This window comes from Mytilus trossulus, chromosome 5 (assembly GCF_036588685.1).
Source record: "Mytilus trossulus isolate FHL-02 chromosome 5, PNRI_Mtr1.1.1.hap1, whole genome shotgun sequence".
NCBI lineage: Eukaryota > Metazoa > Mollusca > Bivalvia > Mytilida > Mytilidae > Mytilus > Mytilus trossulus.
The window spans coordinates 32,883,872-32,901,283 of NC_086377.1; the positions used below are offsets into that span (position 1 = coordinate 32,883,872).

Sequence of the window (17,412 nt, forward strand, 5' to 3'; positions counted from 1 at the left end):
TAAAAAGTTTAAGGGATAGAAAGGCACCAGGCATTGACAAATTAAATGCTGAACTCTTTGCTGAAGCTGATGCTAAGCAAACATCAGATATCCTTTACCAAGTTTTTAAAGAAATTTGGGAGAACAACATCATACCAGACAACTGGTCCGAATGTAACATCATAAGGATACCAAAGAAAGGTGATCTTACTAATTGCAATAACTGGAGAGGTATCACTCTTCTCCCTGTTCCTAGTAAGGTACTTTGCAAAATCCTAATTTCAAGAATTGAAACAGCTATAGACAGAACACTACGACAAGAACAGGCAGGTTTTAGACAAGGACGAAGCTGTATAGACCATATATTTGTGCTCAGAAACAACCTCGAACAATGTGCAGAATGGCAAAGAAAAATAATCATCAATTTTGTAGATTTTGAAAAGGCTTTTGACAGCTTACACAGACAGGGATTATGGACCATCTTAAAAAGCTATCGAATTCCTGAAAAAATAATAAAACTCACCAAAGCCTTCTACGACAACTTTAAATGCACTGTAGACTCTGACTCAGACACTAGTTTTTTGGTAAAATCTGGAGTGAGGCAAGGATGTATGATGTCATCTCTTTTGTTTATCATTGCAGTCGACTGGGTGATGAAATCAACAATGTCAAATACCAACAACGAATGAAAGAAAAAATGGAGAGATTAGAACAGAATGCCAGAATGATTGGGTTGAAAATCAACTCTAAGAAAACACAAATAATGAGAGTAAACATGCTAAATACACCAGACATCAAAGTAAATGGAGAACAACTGGAATTGGCACAGTCCTTATTTTACATAGGCAGTGTTGTAACATCAGAAGGTGGAGCTGAAAAAGACATCAAAATTAGAATCGACAAGGCAAGCTCAGCCTTTCACAGACTAAGAAACCTCTGGAAAACACCATACATCAGAAAAAAGACCAAACTGAAATTCTATAACAGCTGTATAACATCAGTTTTACTTTATGAAGCTGAATGCTGGAGAATGACAGAAAAAGACATTAACAGGTTATCCAGCTTTCATAACACCTGCCTACGTAGAATCATGAAGATATACTGGCCAAACAAAATAAGTAATGAAGATCTTCATAAGAAATCAAAAAGCCAAGATATTGAGACCACTCTGCTACAGAAAAGATGGAGATGGCTTGGTCATGTCCTAAGAAAACCAAAAGAAGATATGACCAAAGTTGCATTTAGATGGACACTAGAGGGAAAAAAGAAGAGAAGACGACCAAAAACAACATTGCGTAGAACAATAGAAACAGAGATGAAGGAGAGAGGTTACACCTGGAGAACTATTGAGAAAAAAGCAGAAAACAGAGAGGGGTGGCGGCAACTTGTCCTTGCCCTATGTGCCAAAAGGCATAACAAGGACTAAGTAAGTAAGTAACTAAAGATTATTACATTTTCACCAATTGGGATCTTTTATAGGTTTGTTACATGTAGGACTCAAATCTATGGCGGGTTCCAAATATATGGCAGATTCCTAATCTATGCTTAATATGAAGTTACAAAATCTATGGTGGATTTTTGGTTTGTCCTAATCTATGGCAGATTTATGAATTACGTAATATTGATGGAAAAAAAGTAAAATAAAACGTCACAATTAAATAACGCCATATATAAGTCGTCGCCGACTTCAGCAAATAGTCCTGAAGTCCTGTATTTAAAAATTTCCCTTTAGCACAATTTGCCGATAATTTAAGGAAATTTTTATCTTTAATCTATAAGAAAGATAATAAATATTTGATATACCGTCTGAATCACGCGATGAAGAAAGGCACAGCTGTTTTAGTTACCAGTTACAAAAGATTGATTAACGCTAAAATAAATATTATACGAAAAGTCAAACGGTATATTTGTTTATATAAAATCTGCTTTCTTGTTTGTTTACTGGAATCTTTTTTTAGTTGTTTTAATAAATGGATTTAGCTGGTAGTATGCACACTGTGACAGATTAAGAAATGATTTGTTTTCCAGGAATTAACGATAATTGTAATCCTAATTTCGGTATTATGGTATATCACTTTTACACTTTCTTATGTTTGACATCGATGTCACGATTTGGTTGACCATTATGGAATTTTTATTTCACTAATGATTTAGACATGCTCCCGTTGTCGTGCATGTCAAGTTATTTAAGACAAGTTAGTAATCGTATATATGTACTACATTTGCACAAAATCTGCCATAGATTTGAAAACAACAAACATACTCCATAGATTAAGAAATTACAAAACTTGCCATAAATTAGGATTGTAAAAACTCTTTCATAGATTTGGGATGGCATGACGTCACATTTACCATAGATTAGGAATCTGCCATAGATTTGGGAACCTACCTTAGATTTGAGTCCTACATACACATTCAACAAATGGTTTGTAACTTTATTTTTTTATCTAAACATTTAGAACTGAATCAAATCACAAATCGTTTGATATATACTCCTACACAAAGTCATCAATATGTTATTCAGAAAGTTTGTTAAAAACTAACTAAAATATATACAATATAATATGTATTATACATATTTAATACGATTCAATGTAGGGAGGGAAATTATTCAAATTGTCCTTTGATATGTACTTGATCAACACTTGATAATTATTCTTTTGTCGCGTGACGAGCCATTGTTAGCAGGTTAATTTACAAATTAGCCCATTTTATAGACAAATTATAAATTGTGAAGATTTAACAATACGTTAGGTTATTTAAGTGCATGTTTATGTTTTCACACTATGTAGTTATATTTTCTTTCACCACTATACATTTTGTTGTATATTCTTAACGTGAATACAAGTCAATATTCAGCACTGTTCAATGTACTTCTATTGAGACTATCTTGCGATCATCAGGGTTGGACACAGGTTTCCAAATCAACTGAGGCGACTTGGGTTTTGGTTAGATACAAAGATATTGTAATAAACAAAACCAAGCATATTGTCAAAAAAACTGTACATCTTTAAAGCTTAATATGAATTGTACATCTGTAAAACTATATATTAACTGCGGATAGATATCGTAGTACACAAGATGCAGTGGTAGAATCTATATGTTTAGCTTATACACAGATTTAAAAGAGTGCAGTTTATAATGAAAATTTTAATAGTGTTGCAGTTTATATACTTTATATTCTTAAGTTTTCTAAGTTGTGTCTTGTGTACTATTTTTTTTTGCCTGTGTGTCTTTTTCTTTTGAAGCCACGACGTTGTAAGTATAGGTTCGATCTTTTTGAGGAACTAAGAAATTTCAGATTGAAGGAGAGATAATGTCAGGTAGCAATACGAATGTGAATGACACGCTTGGAAAAAAACCGTCTGTTTTACTTTTCAAATATTACTTTAATACTTGAAAAAAAGTAAAATATATGAGATATACATTGTACTTGATGTAGTTGTCAATAAAACAAATCAATTTTAGAAACGACTGATACATTTGCAGTTACAAATTTTAAGTTATATTCCCTTTTTAGTAGCATTATGATTTTAAAATGATGGTATTATCATATTATAACAATCAGTTCATCGTATGTGATATAGTGTTGTGATTCTTAATATTCTAATTGATTAAGACCACTATTTTAACAATGGTTTACATTTTCCTTTTTCTGACATTGTATTAATATATTTTCAATTTTGTCAACAATTCAGATAAAAATCATTATTATACATATTTCTAAGACGCTGCGTATAGAAATTAAAAACATCTGGTACGTTCCACTGCTTGTTCGTTTCTATATCTGTAATTTGGTTTTTTTTTCTGTTTGCCTCTTGATTGCACTTTTTAAAAACAACTTATACACAAACAACGCAGATTTTTAATTTTCAATGATAATGATAGACATTTGTTTATCTACTTGTTCTAATATATAATGTCCATTTTTCATTTAAAATCAACTTGGGAATTTTACAACCACTTTCGATATAAGATCAGATGCATTATCAGTAAGAATCAACATGGTCAGAGGTAAAGATAGTTCAAAATATGCAGACGATATGGTTTTAGTCGTTAAATGATTTTTTTTTTTAAATTGCCTTGTCTATTTTTATAATCTTTTATGTCATTTATAGATGTTAAAACAATGAATATTCATATTTGTTCTCTCTTTTATTTGTACATGTAACTAATGTACCAAATTTAACAAAGTTAAATCCATGATATGATTACACATATCTTTTCAGAAGAAAGTTGTGTTTCCATTCTCCAACAGCACGATGGTCAGCTGAAATGTAGTAAAGCTACAGTGGTATTTATTGAACAGATTTGGTTTGAAAAGAATAAAACATGTAAAAAATCGTCAACAAGTCTTCCGAATGAAGAAAAATTGAAAATAGCATGTTATCAACCTTCCCGCTGTACAGTGACAAACAATCGACATTACGATGACTATATTAACATGAACATACGATTTCAGTGTAAAAGTAAGCAAGAGTACATTTTAACTTTCGTTGCCAGTTAACTAAAAAGTCATCAATGCAACGACTCCCTGTTTTAACCCAGTATATGTATTTATACAATTTTCAACACAAGGATTATATTTTGTTTGTTGTTCTTTGAATCAAATTTGAACTTTGGAAACACAACACATTTCACTAGACACTTATTTAACAAAGAAGACGTGAACTTGAAAGGAACACTTAATGTTTATCAGAAAATTGTTAAAACAGAAAAAAATAAATAAATAACTGAATATCAAGATAAACCAAAACTGTTTTTGGCTATGTATTGAAATAAGTAAACAAGCGGAAAGAGTTACCTTCATTTTTTTTGCTGTTGTTTAAAGACATTTTTTTCTTTAAATAACGGAGTGAACAACATATAATAATTTTTTGTTGATGCTTCTTTATTTTTTACTTATCGCCCCTTTTTCGTAGGCATAATATCCGGCCTACAAAATGTGATGTTTAACGAAATTTAACATTTATGACCCCGAACTTTTTCAGGCAAAAAGTTAAGTTTGCATTTTTTAGTTTGTTAGAAGTCATATTTGCAGCGTAATCTGCTGTGGTAATTGTATCTTCATATTTGTGCATATAACATGCAAACATACATAGCACTTATAAAACTGCATTATACTGACAGAGGCTAACAGAACTATCTATTCACTTGTTTGATATGGACATTGTTTTACTGTATGTCATCACTTCATATACTTCAATATTGAATAACATTGCATCTCATTTACCTCTTGAACAATAACCACACATACTTCGTTTACTGGATCGTAACAGTTGACTGATGATACATAGAGAATAATACATGGTAAAATCCGTATCATATGTCGTATCATCCCGAGACATCAATATCAGTCCAATGGCTTTTAGGCCCGAGGGGTGATATTGGTTGAGGGTGATACGGCATGTGATACGGATTTTGCCATGTATTAAACGCTTTATCATATATTTCAACAGAAGAGTTTTATATTATACTGTTTTCTGATCTATAGCACTAGGTTACCTTCTGTTATACTTTTGACTTGTTTCTAAGGCCCTTTAAGAACTGCTCAATTACTTATCCAAAGCACCTGGGTTACCTTTCAATTTGCGTGCTGTTGTTTTAAAAATATTTTGTTTATTATTGTATTTAATTGTGAGTTTTGTATTTTTCATTGTTGCATTTTGTGAGCCAACACATATGAAAACTTGACGTTCGTGACGTCACATACCAAACAATGACGTCATTCAAAAAAATACCTAATTTGAGGGGAAATTTTCTTAAGCCAAAAAAAGAATGACTAAAAAAAAAAGTAGGGGTGTGATAAAGGTTATGCGATAAAGTTTTAAACAGCAGGCTATTTATCAAATATGCGAAACTACTGTATTTACTACTAAACATCTGATAAAATTATATTGTAACCTTATTTGAAAAAGTTACAGTTTCCAATTGAAAAACAATCAATTTTAATGGTTGGATTCCAACAAAAATTTGGCGGAGTTGAAAATATTACTTTAGCTTTTCATCCAACTTATATATCAATACATAGGTTATATTGGGTTTGAATGAAATATTAAAACATAAAAAGGATTTAAGAAGTTATATCAGGCTGTGAGAAAAAATGTCGAACACACCTGTTTTGTTTGTTCTCTTTTAAAGTTATGTATTATATGATTCGAAACCCCGTCATTTTGGGTGCAAAGGCAAAACAGGTATCTTTTACAGAAATTGACCGCAGCATTTATATTTTTTGGGGGGCTATGGCAACCTGGTCATCAAACTCTATTTATATAGCTGCAGTACTGATTTGTGAGAGACAAGAATTGTCAAATCAAAAGGACAGCAACCGGGCAAAAAATTAGACAACAGCCGAAGGCAACTAACGCAGTGAGCAACTCTCGCAACCGGAGGCGTCCTTCAGCTTGCCTCTTAACAAATATGTATACTAACTCAGTGATGATTGACGTAATGCTAAATTCATTGAACTGAAATGAAAAATCATAAAGAATAACAAAGGCCAGAAGCTCCTGACTAGAGACAGGCGAAACAATGCGTGAGAGAAAAGATGACCAGTACATATTGTTAACTAATTGAAAACCAACCAGAATGTTGAATCAATTTTGTCATGAAAATGCAGAAATGTATTTACCTTATTTTATTTTCTATATTGTAATGATCGTTGGTTATATTTGTTTCCCATGTCCTTATTGAAGAAAACACAGGCCAACATATAAAAGTGCCCTCATTCCCCCCTTAGAGTTAACATAAAAGGTAATGATAGACCTTTCACAACATTGTGAAAAGTAAGATAACAAAAATAAAAACCGAACTCCGACTAAATTACTAATGGACTGTCCTAAATCAAATGCTAATTTAAAAGCTCAAACACATCAAAAGAATGGAAAACAACTGTCATACTGTTCACTTGATACAGGCATTATAATCCTGTTTAAATAGCTTGATGATCCTCTCATGTCACAATAGGTAAAAATGTCATAAATATGAAACCAGCAGTCAACATCGTGTTATAAACTCAATCGCAAAAAAAAAAAAAACCAGAAGAATAATGTAGTTGAAAAGTTATGAAAAACTCGCCACATATACCATGATGATAGTTTTATACGCTTAACGTTCATTTTAACCTCATAATACAACTATAATGTTTTGATTTCGTATCCCCTTATATCCTACAAAGGATATCGACAAGTATAAGCTCGTGATCTATTCCTTGTACAAAAATCATAGTTTGTATTGAAGGATTGTATCACTTGATCAACCTAATTTCTATCGTATTTACGATGGACACAATTGAATTAAAAACAAAATACAAAATCAATAATCGTCATAATTTGGATTTTATTCATGATATACAGATATACATGTAATGGAATCACACATTACTTTGTATATTAATATATTTAAAAGTACATTTGAATTTTTAAAAATCGTTATTTATGGTATTTGCAGATTGTTTATCAGTGCATCCTGGTTCTGCAGCCACGATCACTTGTCCAGTTTTTAGTTTAATAGAGACATACGTTATACGTTATCATACCTATGGTTGTCTAGCTCTTATAACTTCTTCGAGAAATCAATTAATTTACAGAACCAATTGCGATAATTCGTCTACATGCTCCATTCAAACTGTCTGGAATTTTTGGAATAGAGCAAACATTTACTATGGGTGTAAAGGTTTGTATTTGGAATGCTAAACAAGTAGAATAATCTTCTTTTCAGGTGTTTTTTTACAAAACACTCCTCCTTCCTTAGCATGGCAGTACAATGGCCTATTGTTAAATTCAAGCAAAAGCATGTAAAGGCTACTACTTGGCCCCTCGAAGTTTAGATATTCTCTAAAATAAAAAAAACTCAAATATATCGAAAGAATGGAAAACAACTCTTATATTCCAAAGTTTCATACTATCTGTTTAGTTCAATAAAATTGAACAAGGTACCTCGAAAAATAAGATTAATACCTAAGAAATAAGTAAAAAAAAATGGATACAAGAACACGTAGTTACTAACAACTAGATGAAACCTAATTTCCCTGTATATAATCATCTATTAGCCATCCAATACATAGTATAAATACAGAATTTTTTTTATTTGTGATAAAACTTAGGAATTGAATTGGGATACGTTTATGGAAAAAATTTGTGGCTCCTAACCGTTCATATAAAGCTGAATGAAATGTTTAACCTATTATCTGTCGATTTAATAGAAATATTTACATTTAAACGATAAAATAAGATTTTTCATTTATTTGTTTTATTTCAAACAACTTTTAAACATTTTATTTTCATTCGTACAACTTTATAATCCTGCATTGTTTAACAACAGTTTACACCATTACACTACATTCTTAGAAAATGCCTATTACATGTTTAACGAGTACAATATTCATATATATAGTTTTACTTAAAACTTAAAACTTTACGTACTGATGAATAAATTCAAATTTTATGAAAAGGAAAAGGTAAGCATTATACTTAATTAATTTTAGTCGAGAATCTGTTTTCAATATATTTTTCAATTCCAGATATCGCAAGAAGTACAGCATCTGAGGGTAGGTTTATAATTTATTTGGTTGTATTTTGACATTTATAAAAGACAAGATGAAGAATAAACAATTTAAATAAAATACAAAACTCTATTTTTATAAGATAGGCGAAAGATACTAGAGAAACAATAACCTTATAAATCGAAAATAAAGTGACAACGCCATGGATAAAATGAAAAAGAAAAAGAGATAAATGATAGTAAACGAGAAAAAAAGCAAAGAAAAACTAAAGACTGAGGAACCCCACCAAAACTGGGGCTGATATCTAAAAGATTTGATATAAGTGATATAAAATATATTCAATAATCGTCAGCCGTATAAGCCGCTCGTTTTATTATTTTATTATAGAAAATGAGGTCAAGGTTATGATATAACTGTTGTCATTCACAACATGCTGCTTTTACTTGGAAAAAAGTTAGGGGTAAAATTGAAAAAAAACCATACCATACAAATGTAAGTGGCAACATGATTTAACTAGGGATTTTTTGTCGAAATGGATCGTGTCATTTTATGGGGGTTTACATGCCATTGAAATGGAAACATGAACAAATTAACTAATTATAGCATCAACTTTCACAGCTATCATGATATGTTGAGGTATAACACCCCTAATTCATAGCCCCATTGCTTTCTATGTTGAAGCTGCACTTTCAAGCATTACTGGCTACTGTATCCTAATTTCAAATAAAGTGGCATTTATTTCATGTCAAAACTGTACCTTAACCTGACGTGTGCTGAAAAAAAGAAACATACCTTTAATTGCATATAAGAGCGTACTGTTTCCCGGATTTTTTTTAGGGGTACCAATTTACTCTATCACCCTCTCAGCTATGTGTTATTTGATTTGTTATATTAACTGTCCTTTCATTATGGTCTTTTACATATGCATTTTATTTAAAAGTATTTTCTATGACGTCACGTACATAACAAAGTTTATACGGGTGTTAGAAAAATGAACAGAGGTGAAGCAAGATGGGTTTTGTTTGACAGTCAATAATAGAAATGAGACAAAACGCAGGACTTAAGCATTGCATTTAAAAGCTTAATGTAAATTCAATGTTTTTCCTTTAAATTACTGATTTTTGATTGGTCTAGCCGATAGGGTGATACTTTAGAAAAATTGTCACTAGCTTAGCCATCTGATAGATTAAATTAACACCCTCGTATTAGCCAATCAAATATTACATTTTATCGTGAAGTATTACTACAGGCTCTAAACAGCCTATGTAGCGCACCGTTTTTTTACTGACATAATTAATAGTAGTATGAGATGTAAGATACTCTAAGATACTATACTGATATCTAAGATAGTAAAAAAAACCTGCATTAATTTAAAAAAATACTATCTCAGTGGCAGCAACTTACAAACTTGTTATTTGTCTTGTCTAAAAACTTCAGGGCAGATAAATATTAATATAAGGAACATGTTTGCAACCTGGCAGATATTCTCTTTATGCTTTAGTTTCAGAGATATGTACCAAAAACTGCATTTTACCCCTATGTTCTATGTTTAGCCATGTCTGTCATGTTGGTTATAAAGAAGGGTCATCGGGACATTTTTAAAACAATATACCCTAAGGATTATTATGGCCAAGTTGGTTAAATGTGTCTCAGTAGTTTCAGAGGAGAAGATTTTTGTAAAATATTACAAAAATGTATGAAAAATTGTTAAAAATTGGACAATACTCCAAAAGGGACCAACTGAAAATTTTGATAAAGTTAACTTATTTGTAGATTTTACTTTGCTGAACATTATTGCTGTTTACAATTTATATCTATTTATAATAATAGTCAAGACGATAATAAAAGTTTGCAAAATTTCCTACAAATCACAAATGCAGGGGCAGCAACCAAACAACGGGTTGTTTGATTCGTCTGAAAATTGTTGGGGAAGATAGAATTTAACCTGATAAACGTGTTTATCCTTTGTAGGATTTGCTCTAAATCCTTTAATTTCAGAGATATTAAGCAACAACTGCATGTTACCCCTGTGCTTTAGTGTAAGCCATGGCGGCCATGTTGATTCACGGACTGGGTCATCGGACACATTTTTTTGACAAGTAACCCTATTAATCATTGTGACCAAGTTTGGTTAAATTTGGCCGAGTAGTTTCAGAGGAGAAGATTTTTGTAAGTTAACAGACGATGTCGACGGACGACGGACGACAGACTCCAAGTAATGAAAAAAAGCTCACTTGAACTTTCATGTCAGGTGAGCTAATAAAAGGACATTTCTATGATAATTAAAGATTCAACTACCCAACAGAATTCAAATGAAGTGGATATTAGATTTGTATTATCATATTATCATATTGTTTGGCAAAATGTACCATTACTTGAGTTTAGTTTGATCAATTTACTTGAAATTGCCAATTGAAATTTGTGTACAACTAACCGTTTGATTTACCGACAAATGTCCGATACGTCATTCAAGAATAAAGATATAAGTTTTTGACCGTCAGATAAATACATGGTATATTTGTTAAATAGTATTCATTAGCCCCAGTATGCTTGTATCAAAGTATAACAAACCTAACACTTATGTTAGAATTAATAAATGAAGAATTGCGTATGTAATATTGGAGTTATAAGTTGCATTTGACGCACTATGTACATCCCTTAGTGTATCCCGTCATTATGTTGTTGTGCCGTTGTAAATTTTTGTATGCTTATCTTTTATTTTTGCTAATATGTTTTGTCTTAATGCCCTTTTTGTTTTTTTTTGTTACATATGTGTTTTTTTTTTTTATAGTGATTAGGATTAAAACACAATGTTGACTCAGGTACTGATAATTTTGACACTTTTATCTATTATGACCGTTTGTTTTGTTCACACATCATTGTCAATATAAAGAATTTTGATGCGACTGTCAAGCAAGTGAGAGGTTCACCTAGCTATAAAACTAGGTTTTATCGATCATTAAAAAATTAGTATGATTTGTCACTTATAAAATTAAATATAAAATGATTTGTGTTTTTTCGGGTTATCTTCTTCTTTTACTGTTTCATAAGGTATTTGTTCAATATATTTTATGAAGTAGTATCATTAATATATACATGACGCTCCAGACATAAAAAGTACACAGAAAGGTGACACAATGAAATGAGGGATGCTGAAAAAAAAGGTATACACACGTTCGATAATATTTATGAAAACCACTATATGAAAATAAAAGATGTTGAATGCATGCGACGGAGTAATACATTTAAAATAGACCAAAGATCTTGTCACTCTATTGTCTATCTTAATAAACACATATATTTCAACGTTTTTTTCATAGGAGATATAAACTATGCTGCCATTGCTGGAGGAATAGTAGGAGGGGTCTTACTTATCATATGCACAAGTATTGGAGTTTATTTTGTAAGGTATGACATCACCGTCGCAAAGATATTGACAAAAGGTTTACAGTTTGAAAATATAAAATCAATCTAGACATAACTAAATAATGAGTCGAAAAAAAAACTCCAAGTGCGACAATGCAAATTATATAATTATTGATTTTATACTGGTAACAATAACCTGTCTAAAATTGTGACCTCCGATTCAAAACTAGTACTTATATAAACTGAAATGCATCGGCAAAAGCAAATACTTACATTTTTTCTATAATTTACAACGTTCACAAAAACACTTTTAAAATCTTATTTTCGTAATATTACTGTAGCTGCTTAAAAGAACTCTGCCTTTAGATAAAATATCAATTTTCGTTGAACCATAGTTGATAGAACGTGCTAGAAAGAATTAATGATTTTGACCTACCTTCATGTCTTCATTTAAAAATATGACTGAATAAAAGAACAAAATACTAAAATACGAATGTTTCTTTGTTACATGTAAAACCCTCAAAAATTAACTAAAAAGCCAAAAGTAAACTGAGAAAATGTATTATCAGATGATCATGTTGATACACTTTCATCTGTCTACTGTAATTTTTGTTATGATGTTTCACCAAGTGTTTAACCGTGTTGCCATTTAGAAACTGGAAAGTCAAATGACCTGGTTCTATCAGGTTACTTTCGTCTTCTACTGTTTCAAGAGGTATTTGTTCAATCTGTTTTATAAGCAGTACCATTAGTATATACATGAAGCCCCATATATAAAAAGTACCCGGAAGTTTACCTTGTTCACAAAGAATTTTTCTAATCTTCTTTTCGTAATATTTTTGTAAAAAAAAGAACAAAACATTATAATAGGAATGTTTCGTGGTGATATATAAAACCTTCATTAACCGTTTGAAAGCCAATGATGTATAAAATCATACCAGTAAAGAGCTATACAATCAGTAATTGTCTATGAATAAAAGTTAAATCTATAAAAGGTTAACTTTGACAAAGTAAGATGAATCCTTAGTTTCTGTGTAATTATTTACAATTAGTTAACGAACTTTGTTATAAATAATCCTTTTTTTTTTTCTTTCTTGTAGAAGACGCATCTTTACCAAATCGAATAATAAACAGGTTATGACAAATTTGAATCCCACATATGATCCTACTCATGTTCAAACAGAGGGAGAAACTAATCAACAAGGTCATTTGATGAATTCACCTGACACCTTATACGTTTCAACATCGCACGCAGGTAATGTTGATTCTTTTATTTTTTGTACATACATTTTGCTGTTATTTTTTTCGTTTGTATTGTTTTACATTGTCTTATCGCGGCCTTTTGTAGCTGACTATGCGGTATGGGCTTTGCTAATTTTTGAAGGCCGTAAGGTGACGCATAATTGTTAATTTCTGTGTCATTTGGTCTCTTGTTGAGAGTTTTCTCATTGGCAAGCATACCACATCTTTTTTTATATATATAATAAAATCAAAAATATAAGAAAAATTTAACAGTCATCTAATATCATGAGTATAAAAAAAAAGATAGTAACTATTATTTAAATTTTATAAAAATCTATTTCTACAAAAGATAAACAAATGAAGATATCCCAATTCGAAATAGTGTACTTGATTGTGTGCTTGGTTGTTGGCATAATGACAGTTTTAGTACCAAAAAAAAGGCTAGGAGTCAGGATGTTGTGAGGAGGGGCGAGAACGTGTCGTTATCCAAATTGTGACATTGTGGAAAAGCATGTTATCGTCTTCATAATATTCTTCGATGACTTTGTAATATTTGTTCATAAATCCTGATAATCAAAATAATTTTCTAGTAATTCATACATTTTGTGGTTTAAGATAAAATTGACAAGACTACCAAGATGATGTATAAGTTTTTTTCAGCTCAACTAATTTCTTGTGAATATTGTAAATAAATTTAATGGATATGAATTGGGTTTTTTTTGTCAGGAAATTTTGCAGGGTGTTGTTCCAATCTGCAAATAAACATAGGAAGTGTTGATACCTTAAAGTTAAGCTCAGACTGAACGACTTTCAAAAATGATGATAGTGTGAAATAAATAAAACTTAGGATTATCGAGTACCTATTTTTAGTAAGAAATTACGTATTTGCATTTTATTTTAAACAACATATGTTTACTCTTTTGAAATGCCTTATACTGTTAATATAATATACTAATAAATATTTAAGTGTCTATTTCATCAAATTAATGATATTATAACCATACTGGATAACAAGAAAGATATATTCATATCAAAGTATTTGAAATCAGATTTTCAAATATTCATAAGTGTGAAGCTGCCATTATGTTTGTAAATTGCTGTTAAGCTAATATAAACCAGATAGACGAATGATATCAAAGGGATATTCAAACCCATAGGTTGATACCAAGATAATGCTTGTTTATAACGGAAGACTGCGCAACACAAATACAATACAGAGTTTTGAAATTCATTATCTTGCAGTAATCTAACTTGTTTAGAAATGTTTGTGGCTTTCAATTTTATTTTACCTTTATGTAAATCTTAGTTTTTGTATTGTTGTATTTGATGAATATATTTTAAATAAACTATTTTAACAAATTCAAAATAGTGTTGTTCATTTTTCCTAAATTTAGATTTGAAAAGTATGTACAACAAAATATTTGTCAATTGTTATCATATACCACAGGTGCTCTTTTGATTTTTATGAGATATATGTCACTCAACGAATTACATCTCATTGAGACATGTAGAGGTCATCATGAACCTTCAACAATAAGGAATTGTTGATACAGTACAATATCATACCGAGTATACATAGATGTTGTTAATAAATGGTGGTGATGCAAACAAATATCTTCCAGTTCTATTGATTTTTATTTTCATCTTTATCATTTTTCAATTTACATTTTATTGTTAAGTACTGTATTCCAATCAAATATCAACATTCAAGGCAAAGTCAATTTTGTATAAATATGTTATTCAATGAAATTTGAAACAATTTGTTTTAGAAAAAATATAGAAAATAAAACACTTGAATATAACTTTATTTTATTAATGACCAAATTTGTCTGCTACAGTATATATCAGAATTATTTAACAAAACTGTTTTATATATCGAATGGAGGGTAAATGTGTTGACCACCGACTATATGAAATAGTGACAATCAAATCAATGAAGATGCAACACACTAATGGACCATTTTTAATCATTTTTCATGTTGTTATCATGACAGTTGATAAATAGTTTGTATTTTGCTAATATACACAGTACACCGAATAATCGTTATTGAGGGCCCTCATGGGGGTTTTGATTATGTGATTACTTGGCCGTTTTTTTAATGATTATTTGATTATTAAGCCAAATATTTCATGATTATTTGATTACCTAGGACTGTATTTTTAGTTTATGATTATTTGATTACTAAAGATAAGCAAATATTTAATGATTATGTGATTATATTGGCAAAAACATGGTGATTATGTGATTACTAGGACCCCCATGAGGGGCCTCATTATTTATTTCTTTATTAGAAATTGGTCGCCATTTCCATAACAAATAACTATTTTACATCACTCCAAGCAAGTCAGACTGTCAATAAGAAACAGACAGTTTTAATCACGTGTTGATTCCAACCTTACTATTTTTATTAGCTATGCGATTGATAAAATTACCATACCAAAAGCTTTCAGTTTTTAATGAAGAGATAATTTTAGAGTGTTTCAATTACTAATCTCCTGTCAATATTAATAAGTTCCAATCAAGTCGGAATTTTTTTCGATATTTTTTGGCTCAGGGGTCCTGTGTACGAGTTCCAGACGAAATATGACTTTTGTTATCTAAAACAGTCATGCTCTCTGGTTGTAATATCAATTATGGTTAACCTCGTAAAAGTTAATCATTTCTTAGAAATTGTAAAATTTATAATTATCCGAATTTAAGATGTTATTATCAGGTTTATAGAACTCTTTCACAAACACACTTACATTAATGTATATTAAGCATATCAAGCAACGAACACTTCCTTGTAGTTCAGTATGTAGAATTTGATCTTTGTATGTATTTCCGATCACTTACGGATTATCAGATATCATCTGTGAACCAACAGCAGCTGTTTAAATGAAACATGAAATAAGTATGTATTTCCTATCACTTAAACTGTAATTAGTACAAAGCAAATGACTTTGCTTTCTAAGAAAATAGTTATGTCTTCAGGTTAAAAGAAAATTAACAAGATACGAAAATCCTAGGAAATGTCAGGACGGAATGTCTCAAATCGAATGACATGATGAAAAGCTCTAGCACATACAACTAGAGGCTCTAAAGAGCCTGTGTCGCTCACCTTGGTACATTTGTATATGTGAATATTCAACAAAGGACACAGATGGATTCGTGACAAAATTGTGTTTTGGTGATGGTGATATGTTTGTAGATCTAACTTTACTGAACATTCTTGCTGCGTACATATATCCCCATCTATAATGATTGGCCCAGTAGTTTCAGTTGAAAGTGTTAGTAAAAATTTACAAATTTTATGAAAATTGTTAAAAATTGACTATCGATTCGTCTGAAATTTTCAGGGCAGATAGATCTTGACCTGATAAACAATTTAACCCCAGCCAGTTTTGCTCTTAATGCTTTTGTTTTTGAGTTATAAGCCAAAAACTGCATTTTATCCCATGTTCTATTTTTAGCCATGGCAGCCATCTTGGTAGGTTGACCAGGTCAACTGACACAATTTTTAAACTAGATACCCCAATGATGATTGTGGCCAAGTTTGGTTTAATATGGCGCAGTAGTTTCAGAGGAGAAGATTTTTGTAAAAGATCACTAAGATTTACGAAAAATGGTTAAAAATTGACTATAAAGGGCAATAACTCCTAAAGGGGTCATTTGACCATTTCGGTCATGTTGACTTATTTGTAAATCTTATTTTGCTGAACATTATTGCTGTTTACAGTTTATCTCTATCTATAATATTTTTCAAGATAATAACCAAAAACAGCAAAATTTTCTTAAAATTACCAATTTAGGGGTAGCAACCCAACAACAGGTTGTTCGATTCATCTGAAATTTTCGGGGCAGATAGATCTTGACCTGATAAACAATTTTACCCCATGTCAGAATTGCTCTAAATGCTTTGGTTTTTGAGTTATAAGCCGAAAACTGCATTTTACCCCTATGTTCTATTTTTAGCCATGGCGGCCATCTTGGTTGGTTGACCGGGTCACCGGACACAATTTTTAAACTAGATACCCCAATGATGATTGTGGCCAAGTTTGGTTTAATTTGGCCTAGTAGTTTCAGAGGAGAAGATTTTTGTAAAAGTTAACGCCGGACGCAGGACGACGACGGACGACGACGACGGACGACGACAGACGCCGGACGCAAAGTGATGAGAAAAGCTCACTTGGCCCTTTGGGCCAGGTGAGCTAAAAATGGATAATAAATATTTATAGTCCTGCCTTGTTACAGAAATAAGGGAACATATTTATCTATTTTACTGTTTGTGTTACCTGCTTGACTCCAGAAACTTGGCAGGGGTTATCATCCCTGTCAGTGC

The 17,412-nt window shown here is 31.1% G+C and overlaps 1 protein-coding gene across 1 annotated transcript; it reads left to right on the top strand.

Moving 5' to 3' along the window:
- Positions 1-676: 676 nt before the first annotated feature.
- Positions 677-1,405, top strand: LOC134717872 (uncharacterized). The gene has a single exon (XM_063580370.1). It carries the CDS (start codon positions 677-679, stop codon positions 1,403-1,405), a length of 729 nt encoding a protein of 242 aa, XP_063436440.1.
- The last annotated feature ends 16,007 nt before the right edge of the window (positions 1,406-17,412 follow it).